This window comes from Triticum dicoccoides, chromosome 5B (assembly GCF_002162155.2).
Source record: "Triticum dicoccoides isolate Atlit2015 ecotype Zavitan chromosome 5B, WEW_v2.0, whole genome shotgun sequence".
Classification (NCBI taxonomy): Eukaryota; Viridiplantae; Streptophyta; class Magnoliopsida; order Poales; family Poaceae; genus Triticum; species Triticum dicoccoides.
In genome coordinates, this window is record NC_041389.1 from 521,595,731 (window position 1) to 521,612,444 (window position 16,714).

The window sequence follows — 16,714 nt, forward strand, 5'->3', positions numbered from 1 at the left end:
AGCTTTTATGCCATTTTAGATACGTACGTATGTTGTCAATACACTATAGATTAATATACACTAGTGTTAAAAACGCTTTTATATTATGGACGGAGGGAGTAGTCTGTTTTTATCAACATGTAATATTTTATTTTAAGGCAAAAGATTTGGCTCATTCACTAATTAAGCAGAAGAGAATTGTCCAGTTAATTAATGAAAAACGGGACAAAAACCATCACAAACTGCCAAGCGGCACCAATGAAAGAATAGGACCTTGTCAAGACTGCAGATTGACGTCATCACCATCACTTCTCCCCTAGAGGTGTCATCACCATCCCACACTCATAGAAACGACTCCAACTTCACCAAAGGCAATCATCGAACTAACCCATCCTGAATAGGCCGTGCGGAATCACATGAAGATCCACGCCAGACCTCAGCCACTACGACAAGACAACACAGCTCTAACACCAACGGAGAGCTACGAAGGAGAACCAAGCAGCTGTGAAGCAAAAGCTACGGTGGCGGGGCCCAGTGGCATACGATGACGAGTGGCAGGTGGTCCGTTCGGTGATCTTCCTCAACACGTAGTATGACTTCAGTGCACACGACACAGTATATGCCCCCCTGGAGACCGACAACAGAACAACAGTTCCACAAGCATGAGCACACTTGAATTCAGGTGTGAGTGTGACCACTCCCATTCCTGTCACGTACAAAGAAGAAAACTCCCGTTTCGTACAGAAATTCCATGAGAAGCAAAATGGCGCCACGTCGTATTATTTGTATTCTTCGTTCTACGAATCAGCAAAACCAGATCACGACTCGGACACGATTCACATGGAGCACCTATCTCACGCTTTTTCGACGCGGTAGCCAGGCTGCCTCTCTTCCTCATCACTTATTTCTACCATGGAGATGGTGGCCTCCATCAGGCTGTAACTTTCTTCGACGTCACTGAGTTGCAGATGGTGGCAAAGTCCGGACCCTGCAACACACCCAAATAATTTCCTTGTGAAATTTGAGATTATAAAAGCAGAAATACACGACAAGTGACAACACATGGCATTAGTCTTCTACAAGTTCATCTCTTTCGTCCGAATAAAAATCCATGTCAATTTCTCATACCTTCAAAGAGGCACCGCCAACAAGGAAGCCATCGATATCTTCCTTCTTTGCTAGCTCAGCACAGTTTGCTGCATTTACGGAACCTGCAATGGAAGCGTCATATCATAGGATTTAGGAGTAATGTTAACCATACCCAAAGTATTGGGGTACTAGCTTTGCTAGGAGGCTATGAGGATATTTACAAGTCGCATTGTCATACTAAATTTATGGTTCATAAGTTCATCTTCCAGTCATCAGTTTAATATATGGATGTACCAATAAGACCAAGAAAAGAAACAAACCTCCGTAGATAATTCTAACGGTAGAAGCAACATCAGCTGATACATTGGTTTTTAACCAATCACGGACAGCAGCATGAACTTCTTGAGCTTGCTCTGGAGAAGCAACCTTTCCCGTTCCAATAGCCCACACAGGCTCGTAGGCAATAACAACATTTTTCCAGTCTGTTATATTATCTGAAAGCACACATTTGCAGATAAATCAAAGCTGTTCAGGCCAATCACTAAACTACCAAAGATGACAAATTTTCACCTGCAAAAGCCTTCATCTGCTTAAAACAGACATCAAAAGTTTTCCCAGCTTCCCTCTCTTCCAACAGTTCTCCTATGCATGCCATAACCTTAAGATTTTGACTCAAGGCATATGCAGCCTTCTTCCCAATAAACTGCATTGGACAAACTTTTTAGATCGCAATCCCGAACTAAATTACTGCATGACAGCAGCAACTATACATCTCAAAGTCAACTTCAACTCTAGAGAAATGGACAGAAAGAAAAGTAGAAATTCAGCAGCATCTGCAACTACCTGATCATCTTCACCGATAACATGTCTGCGCTCAGAGTGACCAAGAATAACCCATTGGCAGCCAATGTCCACCAACTGCTCCGCACTGGAGTTTTCCAATGAGAAAATAAAACTCAGAAATGAAAGCCCAAAAGGAACAAAAATAGAAACAACATTTTGTAACCCTCATTACTTAGTACATTCCTGTAAAACTAATGCTTTTTGGTCATCAGTGTGACAGAAGAATTCTCGACCTCTTGTGTACCAGGAAAAGACATACTCGACAAGTTTAACTAGCAGTGTCCAACCTGATCTCTCCAGTGAAAGCTCCTCCTTTTCCAATCCATGTGTTTTGAGCAGACACCTCAATACGGTCGGTTAGTGAACTCTTGACCTGGTCGATATAGATGAATGGCGGTGCTACCACAACATCTGCACCATATCCACAGCTCCATATATTAATATATTGCTGAGTCAATGAGACAAGCAGCTAAATATCTTAAAATAAACTACATAATCATGTTTAAAAGGTGAAACACATTAGCTTCAGAAGTGAGCAGCCATATTAATCTGAAACTCCCTGTTCTTCATAACAGTAATCTATTAAAAGTAGTTACTGAATTGGTGCAAGCAAACTACTTGTGTCTTCCACCATGAAAATTTACCTTTTGATGGTACCCACAATGTAAAACTCACAGATGATAATAATCAATCATGCATATTGCTACGGTGGAGCATGTAGTAGAAGCTAATACGCTATGCCTTCTTTTTGGCCAACTTGGTAACCAACTAACAACCAGGAAGAAGTGCTTCCATGACACTGATGCTTATACATGATGTATGCTGTCATATGAATTGATTTTTTTGCTGGACAAGGGGATCAAGACTGGCTGAAAAGTAAATATCAGCTTTGAGATTCAAAAAGAATAAGCAAACAGGTTGGGGCTAATATGGGGTCTAGACTTCTGGTGATAGCACTGGTAGAAGGTATATAATATATTCAGGAAAATGTCCATATTAAATGGAAACAGGCACCATTGACATGATGTATACCAATTAAACACGCACACCTATTGCACAGGTCATAACGAAAGGAATCTTAGGATACGCGTAGAAGAAGCAAATGAGCTTACCTACATCGCTTTCGAGTGTGGCAGCATTCAAATCAGAGACAAGCTTGGTAATGGATTCCTTTGTTCCATTCTAGAGTCAGAGACAAGAAGAGAAATCAGATGTTAATCCAAAAAATTACAAGACACCTGACTGAAACATTTTGCAATGCAACTTTATATAGCCAACAAAAGCTCCCTCTAAATCTGAAGCAAATGCACACATAAGCATAGCAAGGCTCCTCTCAATCATGCACCTACCGCCACCAGAATACATTCGCATGGCAATGAACAACACCCTAGCTGCTGCAACCCCTTACAGTGACGGTTGCCCCCTGCTCAATGCCTTAATCTATGGCATCTCTTATCTCATGATTAAAACAACAGTGACATAATAACTAGCAGCATTCCTCTGTTTCTTAAATCACCGAATGCCCCTCAAATCTCGACATCATGGAATCTGATGAAGGTTATCAAGGGACAGCAAAGACGGAAGTTGCAAAACTAGGCGGCATGGCACCAAAAGCATCTCTAATCCTAGAAGATGGCCCCAGTACGGCGTGTATCACGATGTCTGCATGAATGAATAGGGACAAACAAAATCCCCTCAAGGCGACAACCACAATGCCGCCGTGCCGACTAAAAAAACGTCACGCAGTGCGCAAGGGGAATCTCCACCGCCACCGCCATCCTCCTGATTCCCCATCGGCGCGGTGCTGACGCGTCAAACCCGTGCGCGCAAAGCCGGTGGGGTGTGAAGGGAGCGGCGGGTACTTACGCACTTCCAGTTGCCTCCGACGAAGAACTGCAAAACGACATCAGAGGAGGGAGGAATCAGGCGCGAGCAGTGACTTTCACCGGGAAAATATTACAGGCTAACGGGGCGAAGAGGGCGGGGATTGGGGGCGCGCGGCGGTACCTTGCCGGATCCGGCCATGGCGACGAGGCGCTGCGCGCGGCGGCGGGAGCAGCCGAGGCGGAGCTGGTGGTTCTGGTGGTGGTGCTGCGGCGCCGGGGCGGCGGCGGCGAGGCGGGAGAGGTGGGAGGAGGCGAGGGACGACGGCGCCGCCATTCTCTCTCAATCAAATCTCTGCGTCGCGCGCTGCGGTGCGGTTGGTGGGCGAGGAGGCTTCTGATGATGATGCGCGCAGCAGCCACCACACCAACCAGGCAACCAGGAGGAGGGTAGGCGCACGGGAGACCTGAGGGAAAGGGGGGAGCGAGAGCGACCCGTATGGCCGGCCGCCTCCGCCCGCGCCTTATCGGCCCACGGATAGGGTGCCGAGGGCCGAGGATTCCCCTACGTTCGCAACGGCTGTACCTACCAGGGCCGGGACGGGCCGGGCCGGATCGTGAGGGTGACAGGCCACCGCACGCCCTGGCCCCTAGAACGCAAGGGATAGAAAGGAACTGCTCTATGCGTCCGTCCACCTCCGCTGCCTACGTGTCTGGCAATGTACGAGGTTTCCCTCGGAAAAAAAAAAAGCAATGTACTCCCTCCGTTCCAAATTATTCGTCGTGGTTTTCGTTCAAGGTAGAGGCACAGCACAAACTTGGGTGTTAGAGAGACGATGGTTAGTTTTTTTTTCTTGAAAAGGCATCCCATCAGGATTAGTCTTTTGGCATCGGCGCTCGTATTTTTCTGGGTTTATTTCAGACTTTTCGGTGATGTTCATTCAGTGAGAGAAGACTTCACCGTTGACTATAGGGGCAAAAACTTGGTGTCAGAGCTTCTGTGATGAAGCTGAAGTTTAGTTTGATTTCTGTCTTCCTAGGCTACATCCAAGTATGTGGTCACGGGATATACATGCTAATACTATATCGGTCATGTGCCCTACCTAGTACTTGAGAAATATATGGACTCGCTATGAAGAAGACACAAGAAATTATATAATTAACAATTTTGTGGGCTGTGGCTGGAGACCTCCGGAGTAAGGATGAGTCAAGATCAGCTATAATGCTACAATCAGTTCGGAAATTAGTAAGGAGGGTTCAAGTCTTTTGGCATTGGTGCTCGCATTTTTCTGAATTTGTTTCAGACTTTTCGGTGATGTTCATTCAGTGTGAGAAGACGTCATCGTTGACTATGGAGGCAAAAAACTTTCTGTCGGAGCTTCTGTGATCAAGCTGAAGTTTGGTTTGATTTCTGTCTTCCTAGGTCACATCCAGATACATGGTCACAGGGAATATGCTTTCTGACAATTCTTTCACGGGCAGGCTAAGATTATATCAGTCATGTGGCCTATCTGGTACTAGAGAAAGATGGACTCACTAGGAAGAACACACGAGCACTTATACAACAATTCTGTAGGCTGTGGCTGGAGACCTCAGGAGCAAGGATGAGTCAAGATCAGCTATGATGCTACAATCAGTTCGTAAATTAGTAAGGAGGTGTTGCCCCTTCGCCATCATCATTGCTCGACGTATGGTGCAAACCCAATGAAGGTGTGATAGATCCGATGGTTGTTGAGACAATTGTTAGAATATAGTTTGGGTTTAAAGATAGAGATAAGGAGTAGATCGAATAGGTTTAAACCATACATTACTTATCTTGTACTCCAAGACTCTACCCCCTCGTGTACTTTATATATACCCCATATGAGGGTCAGATCAATACAACAGATACAACACAATATTATTATCCTACAATTTCCACATGGTATTAGAGCAGTTTGTCCAACGACGCCGATCCTAGGACCTTCCACCACTTTCGCAGAGCGTCGCCCCCGGGGAGACTAATCTTCTCTCCCCGGGGGCACAACACCTGATCGATCAAAGATCGGATTGGTTCAATAGATTAGATTAGATAAATTTAGAAATTCCATCTAGTAGCTTTTTATAGCCACCAAATAAACTCGATCGACCCTTCAATCTTTGTGAAAAATCAGTGCAGATCCATTGTTCCTTGCAAGATCGAAAGTTCTCCAAGCCCTCCAGCCGCGCTAACGCATGCAAGCAGCGGCTCCGGTTCCCTGCGTCTCTGCCCGTTCCCAACGCGATCTACGTCAACGCCACGGGCGACGACGGCGGTCACCAGTCGGCCGCGTAGGAGCGCGTCGACACCAGGCGGGGGCAACAGGAGCGCGGCCTAATCTGCATCGACTCGCGCCGTCGGGACTCGCGTCTACACGGCTCCACGGAGCGCGACTTCATAGATCCGCGCCATCAGCCCCAGCCTCCAAGCTACCTCGATCCGTGGTGCATGCATCCACCAACGGCCGTCCTCCATGCCGATCCACATGGGTTGCCTCCGAGCTGTGCTCCCTGTGGGGCAAACGCAACATCAACGCGCAAAACTGGAGGTCACGGCGTCTTCAGGGGATCGACTCGGGCGGCCAGCAGCAGTCTCTATCGACCACGAAGTTCCCGTATGTTCTCTGGATGCACCGACGAGCCGTCAAGCAGCAACCCTCCGGACCACTTCTGCAAACGCAGACGCGTCGACACGATCGTCGCGATCTGATCTGCCGCAGGTCCGAGCCATCTCCAGCCTGCTACGCCGACTCCAGCACCAGCCGAGGATCTTCAGCAATGCGCGCCGAGGACATCTGCATCACCCGTGTTCGCCGAGCGAACCAGCCGTGCATCGATCACGGGAGGGTCAACGCCCGCACGCATCCACATGTGGGGTTTGCATGGGTTATTCTGCATCAAGCCACCGATCTGCAACTCCAAGGACTCCTTCTGAGCCCAACAACATCAAGCTGTACGAGGCTACACCGGGCAACATGTCAACATACTTCTTTGGCACGGTACGGTATCGATACTTCCTCGTCGCGGAGGGACGCCTTCAAGCGACGCATCATCGTCGACACGCCGCTGCAACGCCATCGCCAACACTTCATCGCCAAGGTCTTCATCAACGTGGTCTTCATCAACATCTTCGTCAACACACCGCCACTGCCTTATCCACAAGATGGACACCTAGCGTCCTCTGACAGACTTTTCTGCAAGACGCGACCTCGACGACGGCAATGACCGCGTCACGACGACGACATCGACCGCGTCATCCACGACGGCACGACTGCATCGACATGGCATCACTACAGTGACGACCCTACACAGCCACATGGTTCTGGCAAAACCGATGTGTGCTCGATGGGCTTCCTTCGGTCTTGGCAAACCGGTGGACTCATCACCGACGACACCCTCTGACATCCGTAAGGTGCATCGTCCACGTCTGCAGCTCCGTCATAGCTCATCTTTTTGCGCCTCTGGCTTTGTGCGGCTTTATCATCCACGACGACTACATCATCGACCACGACTACCTCGACCACGGCTACATCATGATCGGCTACATCGACATCGACATACAGGGCTACGTCTACAACAACTCATCGGCAACAACTCCAGTCAACAGCGTCTGAGTCGTCACTAGCATCCACGCCTCTCCCGCTGTGACTGCGGGAGGGAATAGAGGAGAGACAAGGAAGGCACCGGAAGGGGACGCAGTCACCGCCCCAGGTGTCGACCCATCAGAGATGCAGGTGATGATGGTGAAGTGGAGAAGATGACGCGAGCACGATATACTTCAAATCCAGTCGTAAACGTCCATTTCACTCCCGCTACGACTGAGGGGGAATGTTAGAATATAGTTTGGGTTTAAAGATAGAGATGAGTAGATCGAATAGGTTTAATTTTCTTCTCGCTGTCCAAAGGAATCGATCGCTGCTCTTCAGTGGAGGAAGCTGAGGCTCGGGCTCTGCTCTGTGGTCTGCAGACCTTGGCGGCGCTTTACAGGGGGCCTATTATTGCTGAGACTGACTGCTCTTTTCTGACGAAGGAACTACAGCCTGATTCTTGTAACCGCTCTGCCTGCTTTTCGGTGCTTCATGACATCAAAGAGGAGCTAAAGAAATTCCAAGGAGCTCAGGTGAGATACACAAATCGAAAGCAAAACAAGCTGGCGCACTGTCTCGCAGCCCGAGCTAGAAGTAAAGGGGACACGCAATGGATGGCTAACATCCCGGATGACCTGAGAGCAGTGTTAGCTGCCGACTGTTTGGTTGGCTCAAGAGTAATGTAATTTTACTCTTTTTCCTAAAAAAAAAAGGTTTAAACCATGTATTACTTATCTTGTACTCCAAGACTCTACCCCCTCGTGTACTCTATATATACCCCATATGAGAGATCAATACAACAGATACAACACAATATTATCATCCTACAATTTCCACAACAATGCCTTTACGAGATGGAGTGATCTTTGCAAAATTCGGGGTTTTCACACATGTGATCTTGAGGACATCTAATCTCATGGCCAAATCTGTGCTAAGTGTGCTTGCACTGATGTTTACTGAGAGTTGGCTAAACTTTGAACCTCATTTCCTGATCAGCAGCCAGATGGATGACTATCCCAGGAGTACGTTTGTTGAATAAAGCTCTCAAATTTGGCACAAAAAATGTACATATACAGACTTTTTAGGAAGGAAATTTGCAGGCTGAGGTGGAGCGGTAGGGTAAGAATTGGGAAATCAACGAGAGGACACTTATCCCATACGCTCGAGGGGCTAATGGGGTCTACTTAGGTCCCTCTGTTATGAGGCACTGTCTTTGGATAGTGATCTACACATCTAACAATAATGAGGAGAAACAGTGATGCCTATCTGTCATAACCAGCCTGAAAGATGGTACTTGGGGTTAGTATGCTCAAGTTATCAAGGAAACTCATGCTCGGAGACAGGAGTCTGTCTCTGCACAACTTTGTCAAGAGAAGAGAGAAAGTGACGAGCAAGCCCATGAAGGAAGGCAGCGAGTCCCACTTATGCCGCGACATCCATGCCTGCATCAAATGGAGGCCATGGACCCTCCGATCCTGCCAGGAGGGGCGAGGGGGCAATGCCAGGGTGCACTGGTGTGAGGCATGGGCATGTAGATGCGTGAGGGGCAATGCCAGGGTGCGCCCGTCACAAGAAGAAGAGAGCATGGGAGTTTTTTTTTAAACAGATGCATGAGAGTAATTACTGGAATTGGGTTACATATATGCTTAGCGCTATGTTTTTTTGAAAGAAACATTAACTTTATTTATTAGAAATAACGGTTACATCATGAATAGGCAAAGGTACAATATCATCCATAAGCTCCTCTCCCTTGTCACAACAAATTTTGCTAACCTAGTGAGTTCATGAGCAACCTTATTTACTTACCTACTACAATGTTCAAGCCTAGTAAGAGGAAAATCACATGCCATATAGATATAGTAATAATAATCATCGAACATGGGGGGCTAGAGGATTGGATGGAGGCGTAATGGTTGAAATAGTTTTGGTTCTTACTCTTTGTGTTTTCAGAATTATATATAGTGGATGCCGACAAACATTTCAAAAGGCAATGAAAAAAGCCATTAAATTAACTAAACAAACGGATATAAGGGGGTAAAAGTAAAAACCGCCGGTCGTCTTAGAGGAAAAGAAATTGCACGTGCAGAATCCATTAAAAAGGGCAGACTTCGTCTCCAAACAATTCACGCTAAAATTGATTATTGCTTCTATCCAATTCAAACTACTATCTATGGAGTATTAAGTGCAAAAACTGGGTATTCATAGAAGAGAATTTTTTTTCTACAAACAATGTGTGCAACAAAGAAAAACTGTAGCGCACTTGCACTATCTAATCACGTACTCCCTCCGTTCCTAAATTTAAGTTTTTTTAACAAGGGACTACATATGGAGCAAAATGAGTGAATTTACATTTTAAAATACGTCTATATACATCTGTATGTTGTAGTTCATTTAAACCACTAAAAAAACTTATATTTAGGAACAGAGTTATGAAAAAGAACTGAAATGCACCAAAATCATATGATCCTCACAAAATATTACTACTGCTATACGTTCTTGTTTTTGCGTCTTGCGTTATCCTCCGAATATATTACAACTAGAAAAGAAGATTTAGTTCTTAAGTCTCTCCCAAAAGTCCTTCAAGTAGCCGCGGACGGGAGACTCTGATTGCATCTGGAGGACGAGGACATCATAGCGGAGGCGGAGGCGGTCGTCGTCGACGTGGTCCTCCGCCCACTTCAGGAGCTCCTCCCTTTTGACGAAGTCGTGCACGTCGACGCTCCAGGACGACCGGTCAGGGTAGATCATCCCGTGAAAGTCGCGCGGCTCGATGAGGCGGCTGAATGCCGGCACCCCCGCGCGGTCGAGGATGCTCACCTGGCACATGGCGGTGGAGTTCTTGCCGGAGTTGTTGGTCCCGGCGAGGTGGAGGCCAGCGCCGACGCAGAGGCCGCGGGCGTGCGGGTGGTAGGCGGCCTGCCAGTCGATGCCGCCGACGCGGAACTTGCGGGACTTGATGGAGGAGCCGTCGACCATCCTGTGCACGAGCTTGTAGCCGTCGATCTGGAAGAGGTGGGTCCCGGTCACCGGCCGCGCGCGGACGGAGGAGGAGGAGAAGGAGTGCGCGGCGCGCTGGTAGGCGCCGCGCAGGGCCGGGAGAATCAACTCGGTGGCGGCGGCTCCTGTCATGGCGATCGATGGTGGATACGATGTAGGTATGGGACGTGTATACCGTTCTTGAGTGTATTATATGCATGGGCTATGATGAGATCCGTGTTTCTCAAGATTTCCTTGTGATATTCCCGTCGACATCCTAGGAAAGAAACCCTTTCCTACGATTTTTCACACCGAAAACCGTAAACTTACGCTCGGGGTGGTTAGGATTTTATACGGACCCCTCTCCTGCTAATCCCCTGATTTTCATTACTAGCAAAAGGGCCCGTGCGTTGCAACGGGAGAAAAAAAATCATAACTTTAAGACATGATCACATTATGCTGCATCACCTAGATACAATGTAGTTCTCAACTTCGTGAAATTATGAACATTATTTTAAACTCGCGAACATTTTTTAAATTCATATAAACACTTTTACAAATTTTTGAACATTTTCTAAAATCAAGAACATTTTTTTAATTCATTAACATTTTAAACTATTTGCAAACATTTTCGCTGTGATGGACATGCTCACAACCACACGCAGTCTTCCCATCGATCCCAACCTAGCGCGGCCCCCGGGCCTACTTGCCCAGCTCCGGCGCCTCTGCTAGTTCCCTTCCCCACCTCTTCTCATTTCTTCCTCATCCTTTTCGTTGACCTCACTGGCTCCCGCGGCTCTGCCTCCTTACCGCCGGGGTCCCTAAAGCGAGCAGGCACTCCCGCTGTTGCGGACGTCTCGACAACCTCTGCTTCGCCATGGCAAAGCGTCTTCGCACACCGACGACCACCTTCAAGTCGCCCCTCTTACCTCCATGCTCCTATGCGAGCGCGCATCCGACGCCGCCCCAGCCACGCATGCCTCAACCGCCTCCAGCATGCTGGTTGTTCCTGCCCCAAGGCTCTCTCCCGACGAGCTCAACGTCACCTGCCTCTGCGCAACCTCTCCACGACACGTGCTCTGCCGCCACGCTTCGCGCCAGGCCCAATCTGTCCGTGTGTTCCCGCACCTCGCCTGCACGCCCCGCAGCCGCCGTCAGCCGCTCGTCTCGTGCCTAGCGCCACATAGCTCGTGTTAAAAAGTCAGGAGAGAAGAAAGAAAAACGAACCAGCATGCAAGACGAAAGGATTTTAACTTAAAACATTATTGCGGGGTAATTACCCAGAACTGCATGGTCTTTTCTGTAAAAATGCTGACAATGAATGGTTAGAAGCAATCGATAGTTTATTAGTAGGTATAGATATAAATATAGATATAGATAACAAATATGCCAGTGCGTTACAACAAGAGAGAACAAAGTTTATTCCATGTTTTGGCTTATGGATATAAGAGAAGTCTTTAGCATGTAATTTTCCCATGAATCAGATCTTTGAAAAAAAAATTGTTATCCAAGATTCCCACTGTAGTCTCGGCCATGTGCATGATCCTCTTTTGCGGGTGCTCCTCCCGGCCTTGGCACGCTTGAGGGCACCATAAATAGAGATCCGCCCGAGGCGGGAACAGAGGAGCAATGGCAGGCTCGGCCTGAAACGCTTGGAGCGCCATGGAGGCAATGGCCATGGAACGATCGGATTGGGGTGACATGTTTTTCCTTTTCTACTATTGTGTGGGCACGTGGGCTCAGGAATCTTTTGTTGGTTGTCAGGACTTTTTCATTAGCTCATTTGCGTGCATGGGTCGGTTTCCCCGATTTTTATTTCTACTGTTTTTCCATGCGGGGTCTTAGGTGAGACGTCGGAAACCATGCACACACAAGACGAGGGCTGTGACGGACGGATAGTTAAAAGATCCTACTATATAACACAAAAATCTCAGCTGTCAATCCCATCCATCAATCTTAGGCTTGTGCAAGAAAAGTGAAATGAAAGACAATATTGTGCAAGTATACACGGTGCATCCCTCGGGATGAATCACGACCTTGAGTACAAATTCGAATGCTGATTTGTACAATCCATTATTTAAAAGCTTTAGATCAGATCATCACCACAATAACTTTGGTGCATTATGAATTTTGGATTGTGCCACAAACATTCACAACAACCACGTGGATGACCTATTTTGCAGGAGCTAATTCTTCAGATTGTAGAGTTCTGTACACACTCATCTAGAGAACTTGGTTGTGTGCAGGCAAACATTCAGAAAGCACATATTGTTCTCCTGCACAAATTTGTACAACTTCAGATACATCAAGATCATGTTTTTAGAACTGTGTATGTGAGCTCTGTGCAAAATATATTAGACGGGAAATGTTTTACATGCGGAGTTCGGCACGATCCAGCCAGGGGAGAAATTAACTAATTTAACACACACGGATGGCACAGCTAGGCTGCATGGTTCCCTTCATGAATTGATTGCAAGTGATGGGAAGGAGTGGCAATAGTCAGAGCCTCATTCGAAAGTACTCCCTCCGTTTGGAATTACTTGTCGCAAAAATGAATAAAAATGGATATATCTAGAACTAAAATACGTCTAGATACATTCATTTCTCCGACAAGTAATTCCGAACGGAGGGAGTAAAAGTTTGCCCACATAGTGAATGGTTTGGCAACATATTGGCTTGGAACCTCTTGGTTCAGAAGAAAAGAAATGGTGTTCCAGAAAGGTAAATTTTGAAACATCCAATGAGCCTCTTTGCCAGATGGTTAAATACATGCGTACATGTCTATTACAGATAGAATATTATAAGAAACATCCAGTGAGCCTCTTTGCCAGACGGTTAAACACATATGAACATTTCAATTACACATACAATAGAATAGAGTGGTTATTTATCTAAAGTAGTATCTGACAACATTATACACACGCTGAAGGTGTATATGTCACAGCACCGCAACAGAACACACTGAAATGTTAGTAGCAGAATCCCGTGCATCCAAATTTTGCGGAGGCGGCAAGGTGCTCGTCCATGGCTAGCCGTCGATGTCATCCAGTGCGTGACTGCGTCCACGGCAAGTCATTCCGACGACCATGACAACAACATCCTTTTCTCCTTCCCTGATTTCTGTCGGGCCATCATCGGTGGACAGTGAGAAGGATCAAAACATTCACGGCCTAGCTGCTGAACTTGAGGTCATGGCCGAAAGCGCTTGCAGGGAACCGGCAAAGCATGCATAATATAGACCTGGGAACACAAAATCCATAACTTAGTTCTTATAGCATGTAAAATTTCTTTGCTTGGTTGTAGCTTTGACCAAATCACCAGAAGAATGGGCACCAGATAGCAGCGTGAGTGCAGATTAGCATTTATTTTAAGTGCCACTATGTTGGCCTTTGAAGGTATGGTTTATTCAGATTTCAATTTGAGAATTCTACAGAAAAAAATATGTCTTAAATCCCATTGTTATCCCTAAAAAAAATCTCAGTGTAATGAAATCTATATATGAAAATCTATGCATCTAGGAACATGCAGCGTCCCTTCGGAATAGTCATTAGAGGCTAAGTGTATCTGTCGACATACTGTGAGTTACCAGTTTATGATAGTGTGGAGGAAGCTGAAGCCTGGATAGCCCTGGTTTGGCTGCATGCTCTGACAAAAGTTTTCAGAGGACCTGTGGAGCTTGAGATGGATTGGAAAACAGTGGCTGAATATCTAAACTCGGATGTGCCCACTCTTGCTCCCTGCTATGGAGTGACCCAAGATATAAAGGCGGCCCTGTATTGCTTCCCTTCATTCAAAGTTGTATTTACAGGAAGGGGGGGTCTTGTTAGCTTTAACACAAAAATTGGGAAAGATCTGAAGGATTATGTCATTCAAATAGCAGGTGAGGGAAACACATCAATAATATATAGGCAGCAGAAACATATAGAAGAACTATAGCTCTATATCAAAACCACTGCTTTCCGACATACAACATGGTAGGCACATAATGAGATGAGCAAGGAAGCTTGGTACAAATACACAAATGCAGTTTCTAAACTTACTGTAATAATGAACATATTGATTAATACATAATTAAGTAGGAGCATAGTTGTGCAGTTCGTTTCTGTTCTGAGGGCTAATGCTCATTTCTAGAGGAAAATAATCTCAGATTTCTAACTGAACTATAATCCCATGTAGGTATGGTTGTAGAACAAAAAACATATTACACATCGATGTAATCCCTTCTTCCTCACAGAACTAAATAAAAGAAGACACAGGAGTAAATTTGTAATAACTGGATAAAAGAACACACAAGACTAATTTAAATTATGAATTGGACAGAAACGTTCTCATGGTTGCCTAGCAAATGAAAATAGCATCTTATCATATATTGGGTCTTTAACAGAATCAAATGCATGGTCAGAGTGTTCCTGAGATTGATGGTTTTTGAACTCTGTTCCTTGACAACATGGCCCCTGCTTGCTTACTGATGGATCAGATAGACAATCAAGTCCTAAGTTTTTTTACTTTCCCTTTGCAATTTAATATATGCAGCAGGACACTTTGGTACTACAATTTTCATTAAAGTAGCTACAAGCGGCCCCTAGTCAACATATTAACATCATGGGAAATGTTTCTGATTTCCTAAAACGTTACAGTGTGGCAAACAATTCTGAATTGTAGTTGCCTGAAACTAACATGTTTCTGTGAACATCTCAAACCTGGTGGACTTGATACCTAAGATATTTTCAACACGAATTGGTACATTTTCTTTTATAAACTCAGGTTCAAAACTATCGCTTCTTAACAGCGTTTTCTGTACTTGTTCACTGCCAAATTATTCAGTATATTGTCAACTGAAAATAGGCTGAACATCTGTGATTGCTGCCTGCAGTCAGTTTTCCTTAAGAAAGAAGAAATCATATGGAATTTTGGTCTATTGAGCTTTCTTCTTCATGAAAATGAGGCATCTTTGAGAAAAAAAATTAGCAATAGCATTCATCATCTAGTAGGGATGAATGACACGGGTGCCTTTAATATTCTTGCGGAATTTCGATGATGATTTCAGTACAGTTTCAGATTGTAGAAAGTATGAACGAGACAAAACTTTAAATATTTAATGTTTATGACTTCTTTGTTTGATGAAACCAGTAGAAAATATATTCTATATACGCGGGAACAGGTCCAGAACGAGGCCCGTAAGAAACTATTTCAGCCAAGCAACCAACCAGACTATGACACTATTAGAAGAGTCTAAGCAATCACACATGTAACTCCAGGAATCAGAAAGAATAGTTCATTGAGATGCCCTGCTCAATATCATTGAATAACTAACAAGAAAAAAAAAATAAGCTCCTACATTCAGCAATATAAAGCTAGCATAGTTGGCACCCCAAATTGAAGAGTCATTCTGCATCCTCGAAAGGATAATAGCAACAAGTGTTGTGCTGGTCAAATTACCACACAATAAAAGTATAAAACCATGATATGCATCATGTGACAGTAGCATCGTTTAAGAGAAAATACCCTACCAGGAGATTGAGAGCATACATGTTGATGACCACATCGCTTCAACAGGTATTCATTGGAATCTCAAGTACATCGTACAGTGTTGTATTATCGAGTTCCATCATGTGGTCAGCTGTAAGCTTGCTGATGAAAACAGCCTGGGAGTTTTGAAGTGCTGTTGTAGATTCCTCACAAAGGTTAAACCCAGTTAGCAGTTACTTCTATGCAACCCAGTTTGATGTTACCAAAAGGATCAAAGGAATTCAAGACATGTGAACTAAACCAAGAGGCGGCAGGGAAGAACATGTATGTGTGTACCTACGGATGATCGTCAAGATTAGGTCGGACGAAGGGTGTCCTCACACAATACGTGTTTGATGAGACACTGACATCCTCATACATCTCTCTTGTTTAAGTTCTGTCTCCTTGTTTGTCTGTTTCTTTGCTAAACAATATGACACCATATCATCAGGCAGAAATAAAATCACCATTGGCATTAATAAAGAGATTTTGAGAAAGTAAAAATACATCAAATAGAGAAGCTTACATGCCATCTTGAATTTCCTAGAAACTGAGTGACATCCTATGCATGACCAACATTCATCGGAAGCAATACAAACCTGCATATTATGTACACTCTCCTAAGTTGAATCCTGAATTTAGTAAGACAAAATGGGACAATTCAAGATATAGCAACCTTCAAATCCATTACCCTTCAGTACTTGTACCTCCAAATCCCTCGGTCACTAATAGAACCATGCTGTCGAATGCTTGTGCAGTAAAGTTCACAGCATGTCTGACATCTAAAGCTTTACCTAGTTCAACAAAATTCATCAGTGGAGCACCAGCCAGACGGGCCCTGCTACTTCCCGATTTGTTGCATGACACTCATGGAAATCCCACTGGATCGGG

At 45.3% G+C, this 16,714-nt stretch overlaps 1 protein-coding gene across 1 annotated transcript; it reads right to left on the bottom strand.

Annotated features, from left to right (window-relative positions):
* Positions 1-611: 611 nt before the first annotated feature.
* LOC119311312 (triosephosphate isomerase, chloroplastic-like) lies at positions 612-4,167 on the bottom strand. The gene is made up of 9 exons (XM_037586954.1): positions 3,919-4,167; positions 3,778-3,804; positions 3,024-3,093; positions 2,199-2,322; positions 1,912-1,996; positions 1,639-1,771; positions 1,389-1,562; positions 1,108-1,190; positions 612-967 (listed from the first exon to the last, which is right to left on the bottom strand). Exons 1-9 carry the CDS (start codon positions 4,069-4,071, stop codon positions 911-913), a joined length of 906 nt encoding a protein of 301 aa, XP_037442851.1. The 5' UTR covers positions 4,072-4,167; the 3' UTR covers positions 612-910.
* Positions 4,168-16,714: the final 12,547 nt, after the last annotated feature.

Coding starts and splice junctions, on each gene's coding strand:
- LOC119311312 (XM_037586954.1), bottom strand. CDS start 4,071: ATGGCGGCGCCGTCGTCCCTCGCCTCCTCCCACCTCTCCCGCCTCGCC. Junction 2,323..3,023: donor CACACTCGAAAGCGATGTAG/GTAAGCTCATTT, acceptor GATATGGTGCAG/ATGTTGTGGTAGCACCGCCA. Junction 1,191..1,388: donor CGTTAGAATTATCTACGGAG/GTTTGTTTCTTT, acceptor CTTCCATTGCAG/GTTCCGTAAATGCAGCAAAC.